This window comes from Acartia tonsa, chromosome 8 (assembly GCF_053477335.1).
Source record: "Acartia tonsa isolate MP-2025a chromosome 8, ASM5347733v1, whole genome shotgun sequence".
NCBI classification, from domain to species: Eukaryota; Metazoa; Arthropoda; class Copepoda; order Calanoida; family Acartiidae; genus Acartia; species Acartia tonsa.
Genome location: NC_137267.1, coordinates 19,459,321 through 19,476,805, shown reverse-complemented (window position 1 = coordinate 19,476,805; position 17,485 = coordinate 19,459,321). Strand labels below are relative to the sequence as shown.

Genomic DNA, 17,485 nt, shown 5'->3' with positions numbered 1-17,485 from the left:
GAGAGGGGTTTGAGTATTTTTTCGTTTGCTTGTTTATTACTTTCAGGTTAGGTTAGGTTATATTGGGTATTGATTTTTTTTGTGTTCAACTAGGCACTTTGAGGGAAACCACCCTAATAAAATTGTTAAAATACTTTTCAATAACTTGCATTTTCAAAAAAAAGATGTTGGTCTAGCCATAAAATAACTGTAAAATTGTCATAAAATTATCAAATAATCATAAACAGAGTTTCCTCAATATACACAAAACTAAAGAAACGGCAATATTGTAATATTTTTTTCTAGTAGGGCTTCGAAACAGATTAATTTGCGGTTGATTAGAACCGGTTCTCAGTCATATTGAAAAATAATGTATAGCATCGTATTACAGACAATTTTTTTTTACGAATATTAAGATAAAAATCATAAGATAAATACTAGTTTTGTTATACCAGGCCTCAGGTCTCGAAACTAACAAAACTGGTTTTAATCTTATAATTTTTTCATTTCAATATCGGCGGAAAGCTTTCTATAATACGATGCGATAAGCAACTTTTACTAATACCGGTTTGACATTACATTCAAATGCAACAAACTTTTCTATTTTTGATTAAAATGCCTCAAAATAAGATACTCATTGCTACTTTTTGACTAAGATCTTTGTAAAAACATTGGCTGTAAAATTCAGGTGAATGCATCGTTTATAGCTTATTTTGGATATATTAACATATGGATAAAGACAAAGAAAAGTACTACATGCCTATAGTATGTAGATTTTATAGTAGATTTTAAATTAAAGTATTCTTTTAAAAGTGACAACTCCCCGAAACCCTTAAAACTGTCAAAATTCGATGGATTATGTTAACCAGATGCCATTTATAAAAAAAAGTAGTTATTGCTGACATATTATCAACATAATGATATTGCAACATTATCCTTATGTCGGGACAAATACCTTAGAGGCTAGGGCTTAGCAGTCACAACAAACAACATGTTAACAAAATAGAGAAAAAAAGAAAAATAAGCTTGAGTCGATTAACTTTTTAGAGTAGGTATCAAACAGCTACTTAAAAAGTTAAATCTCTGCAAAAACAATAAACATAATATGTAATAAAGATAAGAGGGACAGGGACATAGATAGGGAGAAACAATATAGGGTTTCCATTATATTTCACATAAAACTCAGACAATTTTTACGGTTAAGATTGGTAAAATAAGTTTACTGATAGTACATTGGAGGTATATAATCTTGCAGGGGCTAAAAACTTTTTTTTAATATAAAAAGACTAAATTCCTTTGTAATATTATGTCTTTGTAAGCTCCAGTTTATGTTATATAGAGTATTTCAAAACTCATAACCAATCAAAAGAATGTTTCATTTAAAGGTTATATCTTTTTTAAGACTCAATAGCTTATGTTTTTTATGTATTTATTATTTTTCCAGCATGGATTCGAAACCGATTAATATACGCTGAATTAGAACCGGTTCTTAGCCATACTGAAAAAGCATGTACAGCAATGCAGCTTATACCAACAATGAAATTAATTCGGGAAAAAATCACGAAACGACACCTACGTGTTTTTTAGCTGTCGTTGGGGGGCAACCCATCGTAAAATTGACGACCTCTCCATTTGCGCCTCAAATTTTATTTTAGATTTATTTCGCTTGTTGGTTATACCTTATTCCTGACAGCAATGTATCATAGACAGTTTTCTATGAATAATAAAATAAAAATCTTAAACAAAACTGTCTTTAGTCTCCGCCAATACGATAATAGTTATTTCTTTAATCGTATTATAAACGGCTTTCCGCGGATATAGAATGTACAATTATAAGATTAAACCAGTTTTTTAGCCCCGAGGTGCCGAAGGTACGGGCTAAAAAACTGGTTTTAATCTTATGATTGTACATTTTTATATTCGTAGAAAGCTGGATATAATACGATGCTAGACATATTTTTTTCGTATGGATGAGAACCGGTTCATATCCACCGGATTCGAATGAATACGAGAAATCTACTTTAAGTTTTAAAATATATTTCTCTATCAATGAAAAATTAACAAAAAGTATGGGGGCAAACTCCTAGGAAATCTAGAGTAATCGAATAAACAATATTTTGTTACAACAATTAGTGTTTTTACAATACTGTTCTCTTTAAATAGCGCAGCTAGATAGTATACAAATAGGAAATATTGTTTGTCAATTTGTTAAGCGTTTACTCAAGGATAGAATCGATTACTGGCTTGTTCCTTATGAATCCTCGATTGCAATAAGGAAAGCAAGTTTTGGTTATTTTAATATTTGCTGTTTTTCAAAATATCCAAACTTTTTATTCTGTTATTTATGCTTGCTTTTATGCAGAATGCATGTAGAGAGCTAACACTACTTACAAGAAATAATCTACAACAAGTTTACATTAAAACATAGAAAATCATTATGTTTTTGTTTTAACTAACTTTTGCATTCTTCCAATAAACAAATCATAAACAAAATTATTTAGTTATGCAATTTAAGAGATTTAAAGTGACAAAGAAGGCTTAGCAATTCAATACCTTGAATATATCATTATTCCCATAGAACCCCATGTTTGTATATACTAAAAGGATTAAAAAAAGCTGAATCAAAAAGCGTGGGGAAGGGGGATGTCAAACCCCCCACCCTCAAATATTTAAACTGGGAAGCTCATCCCTCCCCTTTTATCACCATATCAAGAAATATACCCCCCTACTAAAACCCTGTGCAAGCCACAGAAAGCAATAGGAAGTTTTATTGCAAAGCAGATGCTTTGTATCATTAAATAGTTTCTTATTTTTCGCAGATTTTTTTCTTAACACACTTTTTCTTGTTAAAATGCAAAACATGTAAAAAACTAGCACCTTATAATTTTTATGAGCATTTTTAACACATCACAACAACGCCAATAAAAATGTTTGTGTTAGAAAAAAAATAATATTTTCTTGGGAATTATGTCTAGTGCATCATTGAAAAAGGGATAGGACAACGGCAGATAAATTAATCCAACTACATTATGAAAACTTATGGTGGACTAAAGTATAGCAACTGCCATAATCAGACACAGTTTAGGTAATACTAAGTAAGCTCTTGATAGGAAAGTAAGCCTTACAAGTAGAGATTTAGTCTTCTTATATTCTTTCACATCCAATAGCTGTAACTCATTTTTTTACATGAAAATACTTTAGAGTCAATAAAAAAGCAAGAAATTTAAGGAATTCAAATCTAATACATGCTAGCTTTTTCGACTTATTTACTTAATTCTTAAAGCCAGAAAGAAAGATACATAAAAATATTGATAGATAGATATTTGATGATGTTAAAAAAAATCAAATTTTCTTGTGAATTGTCTACAGTTAAGAAAAATATACAAAATACCTGGGATTTTAAATACATAACATTTGTGGCGTATTTGGAAGAATTGATCTGGTGGCAAAAGAATCGATAAATCACTACCACTGCTGGTTATTAAGATTATTGGTTGAAAAGTTTAGTCACTAGTATTTTTTAACCAACAAAACAAGATTCAATAATAGTTATTTTCGCATCGTGTTAAAAACAGATTTCCGCGGATATAGAATGTACAATTATAAGATTAAAACCATTTTTTTAGCCCCGAGGTGCCGAAGGAATCGGTTCTCATCCATGCGAAAAAGTTATGTCTATCATCGTATTATATCCAGCTTTATACGAATATAAAAATGTACAGTCATAAGATTAAAACCAGTTTTTAGCCCGTGCCTTCGGCACCTCGGGGCTAAAAAAACTATGAGAATAACTATAGTTTTTAGCAAAAGAATAAGATACAACTTACAATCCTCCCGAATTAGAAATCAACATATAGTTTTAACTAATGAGAAAAGATAATATTGAACAGAAACCCAATCAACCTAGTAATCATTTAAAGCCACCCTAATTACGTCCACATTTCACTAACAAGACATTAAGGGGTAAAGAAAAACAGGGGACGGGACTGATGTCTTGTAATGTTCATTATTGAATCTTTACTTATATTGGTGTCCTAATACTTCCGCATTTTTAATAATTATGTTAATAAAACTTAAATATTTTAAAGATTTATTCTTTTAAATGCATCATTCTACTTTTCTTTTGTCATGTCTTTTTTCTAGTGTTGATTTATCTTGGGAGGGGTTTGGGTATCCTCCCCTTAAATAGTTTAAACCCCTACATGGACATATAAGAAGCTCCACTTTAAAGAAAATCCATGCGGTTCAGCGGTTAGCAAGATCCTTTATTACAGACATACAGACATCTACGCGGAAATGATTACACACCACTTATTTGGCCGACATAACTTGTGCGAATAGTAAGTACTTATGACGTTTACTCTCATGCATATTTACTTATGGGACACTATTTCTTACTAGTTTGAAACATTATGCCAAAATATAAAGAACACTCGGAGTTTCTTTCTAACTCAAAAAACCTTTTTTGTGGAGGGGGGGGGGGGTAATGTTTTCTGTTCAGAGGTTGAAGGTATCCTCCCTCTTAATGAAAACTTCCCCTTAAAAGGTTTCTTTAAAAGAAAGACAAATATGTCCATCCGTTAAAAGACTTGACATAAAAATACATAAATATCGATACGATTTACTCTTAGAGTGTCCTGTTATGATCTAGACAAGACTGTTCATAAGAAAGACTAGACATTAAAACTGTATCAAAGTTGACTCTAAGAGTGGCCTGTTAAGATCTAGACAAGACTGTTCATAAGAAAGACTAGACATTAAAAATATATCAAAGTTGACTCTAGGAGTGTCCTGTTAAGATCTAGACAAGACTGTTCATAAGAAAGACTAGACATTAAAACGGTATCAAAGTTGACTCTAAGAGTGGCCTGTTAAGATCTAGACAAGACTGTTCATAAGAAAGACTATACATTAAAACGGTATCAAAGTTGACTCTAAGAGTGGCCTGTTAAGATCTAGACAAGACTGTTCATAAGAAAGACTAGACATTAAAAATGTATCAAAGTTGACTCTAGGAGTGTCCTGTTAAGATCTAGACAAGACTGTTCATAAGAAAGACTAGACATTAAAAATATATCAAAGTTGACTCTAGGAGTGTCCTGTTAAGATCTAGACAAGACTGTTCATAAGAAAGACTATACATTAAAACGGTATCAAAGTTGACTCTAAGAGTGGCCTGTTAAGATCTAGACAAGACTGTTCATAAGAAAGACTAGACATTAAAAATATATCAAAGTTGACTCTAGGAGTGTCCTGTTAAGATCTAGACAAGACTGTTCATAAGAAAGACTAGACATTAAAACGGTATCAAAGTTGACTCTAGGAGTGTCCTGTTAAGATCTAGACAAGACTGTTCATAAGAAAGACTATACATTAAAACGGTATCAAAGTTGACTCTAAGAGTGGCCTGTTAAGATCTAGACAAGACTGTTCATAAGAAAGACTAGACATTAAAAATATATCAAAGTTGACTCTAGGAGTGTCCTGTTAAGATCTAGACAAGACTGTCCATAAGAAAGACTAGACATTAAAAATGTATCAAAGTTGACTGCTTCTCAATACTTCGTAATGCTTCTGCAACCAAATGTTAATCAGTAAAAGTTTCAACTTTGCATGGTGGTTTCACACAAAGTTTCTCGGAAAGACAGAACCCCTGCCCAAGGACGTCTAAGCTTTTTCATTTAGAGGGGGGGGGGGAGGTTAACATTAAAATGATGCTGTGAGTCATCATCAGGCGCATCTCTCTTTTTGACTGTTGAGTCCAGAGAATACGGACACCTTGTTCCTCCATGAATTTCTTTTTTTGGCAAGTGCTTCAGCTTCTCCCCATGTTAATTCCAAATCAAAGAGGTCCTTTTCAGTGCTCCGCCTCCAGGTCATTTTTGGTTGTCCCCGTTTACGTTTACCAGTGGTGGGGTTCCATTTTAAGCACTTTTTTGGAAACCTATTTTGTTCCATTCTGAGCACATGTCCTAGCCACCTTAGTCTTTTATATTTCACTTCTGCTTCAATACTATTGCACTTCGTCTTAGCATGTAGCTCAATGTTTGATATTTTGTTTGGCCAGGATATTTTGCAAATTCTTCTTAGGCAGCTATTGTGAAATGCATTAAGTTGATTTGTTTCGGTTTTCACAGTTCTCCAGCATTCAGCTCCATAAAGAAGAACTGATTTCACATTACTGTTGTAAAGTCTGATTTTTGTTTTCAGAGCAAGTTTCTTTGAATTCCAAACGTTGTGTAGACTGTTGAAAGCAACCCTAGCCTTATCAATCCTGGTCTTAATATCAGCTTTTGAGCCATTTTCGCTGCTGATAACACTCCCCAGATAGGTGAATTTGTTGCTTTGTTTCAATTGTTCACCATTTATTGTTATATTTTGATCAGGGTTTGTAGGTATATTCATAATTTCGGTCTTCTTGACATTGACAAAGAGCCTGACTTGTCCTGCATATTTGACTAGTCTATCTGTTTTAGCTTGTAGATGTTTGATTGTTTCTGAAATCAGTGCCAGGTCATCAGCAAAGTCCAGATCCTCTAGGTGTCCTAGTATGCCCAGCTGGAGACCACGTTTTTTGTCCTCTGTGGTTTTCTTCATCACCCAGTCAATGACCAATATAAATAGAATAGGTGATAAAATGCATCCCTGTCTAACTCCAGTGCTTATTCTAAAGAAATCAGATGTCTTATTGTTTCCAACTGAAACACATGCTTGGAAGTTGTCATAGAATTTAGTTATCATAATTATCATCTTTTCAGGTATACCATAACTTCTTAGTATTTTCCAAAGTGTTTGTCTGTGTATGGAGTCAAAGGCCTTAGAGAAATCAACAAAATTTACATGGAGTGGCTTGTTAAATTCAACACATTGTTCAATAACCGTCCTAAGGGTGAAAATTTGGTCAACACAGCCCTTTCCAGCACGGAATCCAGCTTGTTCTTCTCTTAGTTTATTGTCAATTTTCTCATCAATTCTGTTTAAAATAACTTTACATAGGACCTTGCTTGGGATAGAAAGCAGCATAATTCCTCTCCAATTATCACAATTGTTCAAATCTCCCTTCTTAGGTAGTTTTATGATTATACCTTTAGACCAGTCCGTTGGTATCTTTTCTTGCCTCCAAATTTTATCAAAGAGATCAGTTAGAGTCCTAGCAGAAAGATCTATGTCTGCCTTAAGCATTTCGGCAGTTATCAAGTCAGGTCCTGGTGCTTTGTCATTCTTTAGACTATGTATAGCAGCTTTAACTTCTTGAATAGTTGGTGGTCGTGTGTCTATGTCTATTTCATGTCCTGGTTCTGGTTCAGCAGTAATTTCTGGTTCAGGTCTGTTCAACACTTCTTCAAAATGTGATTTCCACCTTTCAGCAACTTCTTTTCTGTAGTGAGTAATTTACCATCTTTAGCCCTGATAGTTTCACCACTCTTTTTGCTATATTTGCCACTTAATTGCTTGGTTATGTTGTATACTGTTTTCATGTTACCAAAGTCAGCTGCTCTTTGGGCCTTTTCAGCCAGATTGTCAATGTAATCTCTCTTGTCTTTCCTTGTGCACTTTTTGACTTCTTTGTCTTTAACAGTATATTCAGCTTTTAAATTGCTCATGTCAGCCAAATGTTAAGCATTATGGATTATGTTTTTGAGCTTCTTTCTCTCTTCTATTTTGATCCATGTTTCTTCAGAGATCCAGTCCTTTTTCTCTGGTTTCTTGTGTCCTAGGATTTCCTTAGCAGTAGATTGAAAGTTTTCTTTAATTGAAGTCCATGTGATCTCAGTCTCGTCATTTAGGTCCTCTAAGACTTGAAATCTATTTCTGAGTTTTAAGACAAATTCATTCTTTATCACAGGGTCCTTTAATCTTGAAGAATCATATTGTCTACCAATCTCACTCTTTTTATCATGGCCAGTACGCTTCAGCTTTAATTTAATCTTACTGACAACTAGTTCATGGTCACTAAATATGTCGGCTCCTCTGTAACTCCTACAGTCTTGCATTGACTTGACCCATTTTCTATTGATCATAATGTGGTCAATCATGTTTCTTGTTTGTCCATCAGGCGTTGTCCAGGTATATTTGTGAATGTTTTTGTGTTGGAATAGTGTACCTCCTACAACCATATCATTATTTAAACAGAATTCAATTAAAAGTTCTCCATTTTCATTTCTTGTACCTATACCAAAGTGTCCCATTGCGTTCTCCACTCCAGTCCTGTCAGTTCCTACTTTAGCATTCATATCTCCAAGAACTAGGCACATGTCATGTTTGGGTACTGAGTTTCTGATTGATTGCAGTTGATCATAAAACTCTTGTTTTACTTCTCCATCTTTGTCATTTGTTGGGGCGTAGCATTGGATAATAGTCAACTTGCAATGCCTTGATTGGAATCTAGCCTTAATTATTCTGTCTGATATAGGTTTCCAGTCTATTAGTGAATTGACATGTCGTTTTTGAATAATTATAGCAACACCATACATATGTTGGCTTTCATGACCAGAATAAAGTATTAGGTGGCCCTCTTTGGTTGTAGTTTGTCCTTGTCCTGTCCATCTACATTCCGCAATTCCAAGTATTCCAATATTGTAACTTGTCATTTCTTTAACTACTTGGGCTGTTTTAGTTGACTCATACATTGTTCTAACATTCCAGGTTCCTATCTTACAGCTTTGCTTAGAACTTATTGGTCCTGTCATCAAGTTGATAGCTTCCTTTCGGATTTGACCATCATCTTTCATATTCTCAGTAAACTGAGCATCAGTTCCAACAGTTCTTGTTTCATGTACACCTCTGGCTGTGTGAAAGCCATAAGTGTTTGAGGTTCTGTGGGTGTTTTCGCTAACTGTGGGGATTTTTTACAGGTAGGATAGTTAGTCCTACGCAAACCTTCCATATCCCTGGAAGGAAGGGTGACTGGTAAGGGGAGGGACGTCAATATCCCCCAGTACTTCAAGAAGTACCTCCTGCCCAAGATGCTGTGAGTATTGGTGCAAAAAATATGACGTAACAAAAAAAAAATTAGCCAATGAGTCCACTATAAATTTTACCATTGGTCAATAACGGCCTCTCATTGGCTAATTTTTTTTGTTACGTCATAATCAGTCAGACATTATTACTGTGTTCTATTTTTTGCACCAATACTCACAGCATCCATTAAAATGAAAAATTTTGGGGGGTGTCTATGGCAACCCCAAATTAAGGCAATCATATAAGCATTAGAATAAGATATATAGAATTAGGTTTAGTTTTGCATGGTTAGGGCCCTCAACAGGGGTTAGACACATACAAAAATGATATTGTCCATCAAATAAACTTCTTAAAAATGTTACCTTCCACTTTCTACTTTGCCCTGGTAAAATCCACTCAAATTAACACAACTTTAAAGAGGGAGTCGAAAAGGTAGCCCATGTCCATTTTCTTTCAATTTTTTCTTTCTGGGCTCTTAATTAGTTTAATCTATTGCTCTTACGTGTGAGACTTGTATTGATTAGTTGTGGTGGTTTGATATTTCGTGATTGACTAGGGTCTCAATTATCAAATCCGCATGAATTGTCATTTCCTATTCAAACAAAACATTCTGTCTTCATTGTGATTCAACAATATAACCAATTTTAAATATATATAATATGGAATATAAAGTGTATAAATTGTTTTAACATATGTATTCTTTACTAAAGTTAAAGTATCCAAAACTTGATTTGTGTATTAAATAATCCCAAATAATATACAAATAATAGATTTCATTAATCCTTTCAAAACATTAAAACATATGGTGTGATAATTACCATTAACTTAAATAAAATATAAACTTCAAATATCATTAGTCTAACTTTTAAGAAATGATTCTTTTTTGTTTTATTTATGAAGTTGATCACAATAATATTTTTGTCGTTTTGACAGGATAACCAATTTGATTAATCAGCAGTTAATTAAGCTGGCTTTATAGAATTTGCATTTAACGCGCAAAAACTTACAAAATCGCACGCACATGCGCGCATGTCTTGTTATATTAGACATAATTGATATAATATAGTTTCTTTTAATAACGTTCTAAAACCTGTATTTAAAAACAAATTTCATTAACTGTGAGATGCGAGAATTAAAATCAATTCCACAGTAAACCAATGACAAAATATTTAAAGAATGTTGTTTGTATAACGATGCTTGTCTTAAGTTGGGTTATATAAGGCTTGGGAAAGCCCTGCAGGGTTAGGATTAGTTACTGGGATAACAATTTTAAACGATTGAAAATTAAATAATTATTGTTTTGTTAAGGTATAGTAAGATCAAGATCAGCTGTAAACTTTGGAAGCACTGAGGATAAGAACCCTCATGTGGACCCTCTGACAGCCCTGGCAGGATCTGTTGTGGCCTATCATTTCTGTCAGGTATAGTTTTTTATTATTCTTTCTAAAGGTTCTGAATAATTATAATAGACAGCTTTCAACGGATATTTAAATGAAATGTTAAAAGATTAAAACCAGTTTTGTTAAACCCGAAGGGCCGAAGGTAAAGGCTAACAAAACTGGCATTAATCTATTTTATTCTATTATTCGTGGAAAATTGTCTCTAATTCGATGCAAAACCGGTTCAAATCCACCGGATATTAATTGTAAGTAATACTGGAACAGTTTTTATTAGAATTACATGATTACATCTTAAATTATATTGTTTGTAGGCTGACAACGCTATGACCTGCAGGGTGCCAGAATTTATACATTCAATATCCGCTCAAATGTCACAGTGTCCTCAGTTGACACCCTACTTCCATCTTATACAGGTATATAGATAGATAGCTACACAGACATATATACATACTTACAGACAGACAAAAATATATACATATATACAGACAGACAGACAGACAGCGAGAGAGACAGATAGATAGGTAGACTGATAGACAGACAAACAGACGGAATGATAGACAGACAGACAGATAGACTGGTAGATAGATAGAGAGACTGATAGACAGATTGCTGTTTAGATAGATAGATAGACAAACAAACAGAAAGACAGACTACAGATAGACAGAAAGTGAGAAAGGCAGATAGACAGACAGCCACACAAACAGACATACAGACAGACATACATACAGAAAGACATACAGACAGACAAAATATACAGACAGACAGACATATAGACAGATATACAGATTTAAAATAATAATTTCTATATTTTAGAATGAGACTGGTATAAGAAGTTTGTTGTCAGTATCAAGTTGTATCACAAATCCCAGTGAATCATTAGGTAATATATATTACATCCTTGGGTGGGGGTGAGGTGTCGGATTTGAGCCCAGGCCAAGTCGTGTTATTTAAGAGACGTTAAAATTGGAACATACTGCTGATATGTCTGAATTCTAAAAAAAAATAATACCTCTTTGAATAAGCAACATCTTCTGTTAAAATGAAAAAAAGGACTTTAGAAAAGAAAATAGTCACCTAGCCCTGTAAGTGTTATTAAAATCGTTATTGATAACTTTGAATTCAGCTAGATGTTTAATGCTGTTCCAATAAATCTTTTTGAGAATTTTTTGTCACACTAGCGAATTTAAATTTGAGGCTAATGCGCGTATGAGGCCGAGTCCTACTAAATATTACCTTTTTTGAATTTTTGATTAAACGGGCATGAAAATTTCTAGTTTTGTAACTATATTTTTATTGCAGCATAACATAAAGACATAATAACTTTTGTTGTTCAAACTCTGAATTTAGCTTTCCTAATAAACATTACATTTTATTACAGCTTTTTTGCAAATAGCATTTATGCAGAAAATTATTCTGAGCCTGCAAAATCGGCGTCTTAAATACATTACAGACTGACGGACAGACAGACAGACAGACAGGCGGACAGACAAACAGACAAACAGACACAGACAGACAAACTAAAAAGGAAAGCAAGAAAAAAGGGATTTCTATAAAAAGAAATAATTGTTAAATGTATGGTGTTCCTTTCATGTAAATAAAATAATTACAGAATATTAAGCAAAATTTTCATACTATTATTGACTAAATTGTGAATGCATTTTTAAATTGCTGTGTTAATATTTTACCGTCTAGAAACTGCTGCTATTTGTAAATGAAGAATATTATCTTGGTTTGATATTGATTTTCCTTGTTTTGCTATCTTGCCTTTAGAAATTTTAGGTAAACACCTAAAATATTCAGCCTTTTTAGAATTTGGCACGCGAAATTGTGAATAACAAATCAATCTAATTATCCAATTTTTAAACTAGAGGTCAAATTAGGGTTGGTCCGAATTTTGGAATATAAAACAAAAATATAATAATTTGTGAAATGTTTTACAACTCTACAAACCTAAAATTTAAGGTTTAGAAATAACTTTTTTTAAATAATTTGAAAATAAGGAGGGTTAATGTTTTCTTTCTTGTCTAACCCTTTTGGGGGCCCTAACCCTGTGGAGCTACCAAGTGCTTTATATAATCCAAACTAACACTTCCTAAAGTAACTAAAAACGAGATCTAACCCTTGTCCCTTATTTTTAAATTCATTTCAAAACAAAGAGGGGGGGTCCAATTTTAGGGAAACCGAATTAAAATCTTCTCTTTTCTAGTTAATTTCGTTACAAGCCTAAACCGATTATATTTTTGTGAAAACAGATGCACTAGAAAATTTGCATAAAATCCTTCGATTAAAATAATCTCAGACAACGAGCTCGCATATTTATATAATAGTTGAGCAGTTGAATAGGAATAGCTTGAAATGGGTAAATGTAATATCAGTTTACTTGAGGATGAGTTTGTTGTTCAAGAAATAGATACATTGGTCATCTGTTTTATATGACGTCATTTTTTCAACTATAATAAGCTTCTAAATATTACTTGAAAAATTGTAGATTTTAACTGCACCTTTTTTCATATTTTATAAAAGATTATATGAAAAATAGTAAGCCTCTATATTACACACTTTTTAGTAGCGTAGCTCATATGTAACAGATTCTGTTGGTCCGTCTGTCTAGCAAAGACACGAATAGATATCTAATTGAGTTGAACCAATAATATGTTATACTGTCTAACAAAATAAAATGGTTAGTTTTTTTGCTATATATTGTTATTTACTCAGCTCCCCAACTTTAAAAAATGCTCCATATATGAGACACATATGTAATTGTCCTTGCTCAATAGGTCTGAGTCTGACCTCTAGCAAATTAACCTTTTATCATTATGCCCTCTTTAATTCAATTCAATTATCCAGAAATTTTCGTTTGCCTTGAAAATAATCTATATCCTTACATCAAAGTAAAAGGATGTGTATTTGTATTTGTGCTTCTTATAGCATAAAACACGCTAAAACTATCTTTCCTTAAATTTTTGTAACAGATTATGAATGTCGAAAAAGTTATTGTATACTAGTTCTAATATTTAATGGTTTTTTTTCGCTTGTACAAAAGTTTTCTAAATTTCCATACAGAGGAAAAATAGAAAGAAATATATGTAGGAGAAAGAATTGAAAAAAAAGTATTAAGTTACAGTGCATCGGTTAATGTCAGTTAACAAAACTGTGTATAGCAACAAAAACTCCTTTGCCAATTTTCCGCCACAGATTTTTGCCGCACTAATTCAATCTTTTGGGTTAAATATTTGCAAGTAAAATCAGAAAAAAGAACAATATTTTTCAAAAACTTGAAAAGTTATTATAGTTCTTTTTATCGCATCGTATTATAGACAGCTTTCTGCGGATATTAAAATGAAAAATTATGAGATTAACTGGTATTAATTTTATGATTTTTAATTTAATATGTGTGGAATATTGTCTGTGATACGATGCTACACATGCTTTGTTTTATTTTGGCTAAGAACCGGTTCGAACCCAGCGGATATTAATCTATATTGAAACGATACTGGAAGTAAATTTATATTTGTTGAAACAATTTTATAATTAGCGGATAATGATTTTTTGATAATGATTGCATTTAATGCTTTGTATATGATAAATCCGATGAGTTTTACAACTTTTGTATCAAAGTCCTTTTTATGATTATCTTAGCCATTGTGTTATTTACGTTTAAGCATACATCTATTAGAATTTAGGGTCTCCGTATTTCAATGGGGAGTACTAAGTAGCCTTAAATCATCCCAAGAATTCGATAGTAACCATGCAAAGACTGATTAAATGCGTGCTTAATATGTAGAATTCAAAAGGTTCCGCTGTAAGCGAGAAAACTGACAAACATTGAAAACTTACTATTTATATAGCTCTATAAAAATAGGATAATTATGATTTATAATAAATTACTTTTGCAAATTTTAATAGTTATCCTTTAAAACTAATTGCAGAATATATGAATATAAAAGATTTTTATCTATTTTTTATAATTAATTATGCAGGATACAATAATACAAGGACTTTAATGGATAAGACAATAGACGATGAAATTATTTACATTGTAACATCCAAATGTTGAAACCCCTTACGTATTTTGCTACAAATCGAGAATCAATACAGATATCGAACGTATTAAAGCCAACGAAATAAAGTGTTGAAAACGTAGAAAACTTTGGGTACCAGTATAATATACAATTGTAAATTCAAACATCCTTTAGATTTTATATATAAAGATTAAATGTTTTCCTTTTTTAGTGAAGGGCATTTTGGAACCATTGAAGAGCTTAAAGCGACTTGGTCAGATTTCTGGGGAGCTCTGTCTTATTGTCATCGATGCTCTTTGTGAGGCCGAACAACACAGGTAACTACAGTAGAATGATGGATAGACGGACAGACAGCCGGACAAACAGACAGACATACATATTTGTTTTCTGGCGAGCATTGTATGTGTGCTATTGATGAGCTTTGAGAGGTCGAACAATACTGGTAACTGGAGTAGACAGACGGACAGATTTTTTTACGGAATCAGATGATTTGATTGTCATAATCTTACAACAAAAATGAAATTTACATAATGTCATTAAATGGGAAAATGGCAAAAAAAAAACAATATTAAAGGCATTAAAGAATATATCTATATACTATCGTACTTTTTCAATGTACTATGAACACAGATTTTTTGTATTTTTATTTATTGAATGCAGAATAGTTGATGATTATTACCTTTCATAGCACAAATGTTTTTCTTCTCAATAGTTTTTTTGGTAATTTTTCTTTTCAAAATTCAGGAATACGGCGATATGTGTATGAACCAAGAGATAAGACAACAAATTGAGTTTTCATCCCTAATAAGTAATAATGATGAAAAAAATGCAGTTTTTGTAAATTAAAAATATTGGTTACATAATTTGGACATTTCTAGTTTAGAACCAAGCAATCAAAATTCTATAAAAGCACCCATTTTTCATCCAACGAATAAAACTTTGTTTAAGTACCATTGTAATTTCCAATAATGTCCCCATCCCTCCCTGGTTTTTTAACCCCTAAACACTTTTTTATTTTTAAAGAAGATTTTTTAAGGGAAGGAATAAAGTATGGTATCAAAATATCTATTCAATTGACCTATCCCTATTCCCTAATTGTAGAGGTTTGCAACAAAACTGTCAAATATATTGATCTGCTTTAACTACATAGGTGTTTTTTGCACATTTTTGCAAGTGTTGTTTCGTTTCAGCATAAATCATAATTGCTAAAATGCATTAGATAAAGAAACGATGAGCTCTAATATTAAAGAGGTTTTAATGTAATAAGACAATTGTTTTAAGGATAAACGATAATAATCCTTTTATTAAAGTACCAGGATATCTGTCTGTCTGTCTCTTAGTACCGAAGGCCGCTAACAGCCGAACTGATATGGTTCTCCTTTACAGTGTAGCTTTTGATAGGTCCTGGGAAGGTTTATAGTTATTCTTCCCAAGAGAAATCGCAAAAAATGTAAAAGCATTAACAAAATATTTTGACAATGCAGCTCGAGACCTTTTTTGTTATTTTGCTAAAATAAGAAAACTAGACTTTTTACTGGCATTTCCTGTACAAACAAAACAATTAAATACAATAAAAAGTATTTATTAGATTTGTTGTTGTTTGTTTAGGTGACTTTTTCGGCTGTTTTATATTCTTTAAAAAATTTCTTCTTTTTCAATATAAGACATCATTCTATTTATCTAAATTAATATATAGTACATAGGAAAGTTTAGATTTAGGTTAGTTAATTATTTTCATTAAATATTTCGATCTGGTTAATTGTTAATTGTAACACAAAAGTAAGGAACGTTCAAATGCATAATCCCTATTTTGTATTGTTGTTTGTTTAAGATAAGTAAAGAGATAGTTTTTTAGCTTTTTACAGGATGGCATGAAATAAAAAAAAACTTAAGAGTAGCTCCACTTCAGAATGTCAGACTTTAAAGACTGGCTAAGAAATTCTAACTGGTTTAAGCTAATCACTTTGAGTGGGAAAACCTCAATGGGCGAAAATAATTGAGAATATGATAAAATTAACTCAACCATAAACATAGAAAAGTATTTAGAAAAAATTAGAATAGAAAAATATTTAGAATAAAGAAAAGGAAGATTAAAATGAATTGTATATAATAAATATGATCCCTAAAATTTATTAGTAGATTAAGTTTTCCTATTTCATAAAGTGTGTTTTTTGTCTGTAGGTAAATTTTTCGATAATTGCTGAACCGATTGAGTTCTCTATTCTAGAAAAGCTTCATAATGTTAAGACTATTAAGATTTCAATAACTACATAACTGATTGAGTTTTCCCTTTTAGAGAAGCTTCACATAGCCCCCAGAATGATTTTATGTTTATTTTAAATTTAAGGTTTGGGATGGTTTTATGATATCTTTCCGCACCATCTCACAAGTTTGAAGAGTCCCTTAATGTTAAGTTCGCAGCTCCTAGTGTTATAACAAAGAAATACGCCCTTAATGTAAGATATATATATGTTTACCTTACTGTCTATCGCTAAATTGTCAATAAGATAGTAGGGCTTAAAGCTAATGCCTAGAAACTTCATAATTTACTCCTTAAACATTTTAACATTGTATTTGATTTAATAATTAGCAATTAATTTTAGTTTATCTGTCCCTGTTTGCGTAGAAAACATCGGTGTCACGTAAAAGACTTTAAAGCTGTTAAGCAGCTTTGTAAAATCAATGATTCACTGTTAGAAAAGGCGAGAGAAAAAAAAACAGTATCAAACCATAAAAAAGAGTAATAAGAGAAAAAAACAAGACCAATTGGTCATTGATGCGTAGAGTTATATATAATGTATATGATTCAGCATATAATTAGAGAGTTTTTCAATCCAAAAACACTTTCAAGATCCAAATTATAAAAATGAAATTTAGATGTAAACATTTTTTAAGAGTGTATAATTGCAAATAATATTTGCAAAATAAAACCAAGAAATTCATTAACACAGATAAATTACAATTATACAATGTTTTGCAAAAGTTTTTTGACTATCAATCGATGGCTTTGTGTAATGGCCATATATTATTACACTTTCACGTAATTAGAAATATAAAAATACATAAAATTTGAAAAAGTTTCGCTTAAATGATTCAAAATTTACAATGCTCATAGACAATAGT

At 31.9% G+C, this 17,485-nt stretch overlaps 1 protein-coding gene across 6 annotated transcripts in view; it reads left to right on the top strand.

The window, feature by feature from the left end:
- The window catches only part of LOC145325448 (uncharacterized), a 143,326-nt gene that overhangs the window by 125,508 nt on the left and 333 nt on the right, over positions 1-17,485 (top strand). For all 6 annotated transcript variants that reach the window (XM_080168430.1, XM_080168428.1, XM_080168431.1 and 3 more), the window contains exons 14-17: positions 10,249-10,361; positions 10,652-10,753; positions 11,154-11,220; positions 14,574-14,679. In XM_080168430.1, coding sequence (XP_080024556.1) covers positions 10,249-10,361; positions 10,652-10,753; positions 11,154-11,220; positions 14,574-14,679 — 388 coding nt within the window. The remainder of the gene's footprint in view (positions 1-10,248; positions 10,362-10,651; positions 10,754-11,153; positions 11,221-14,573; positions 14,680-17,485) is intronic.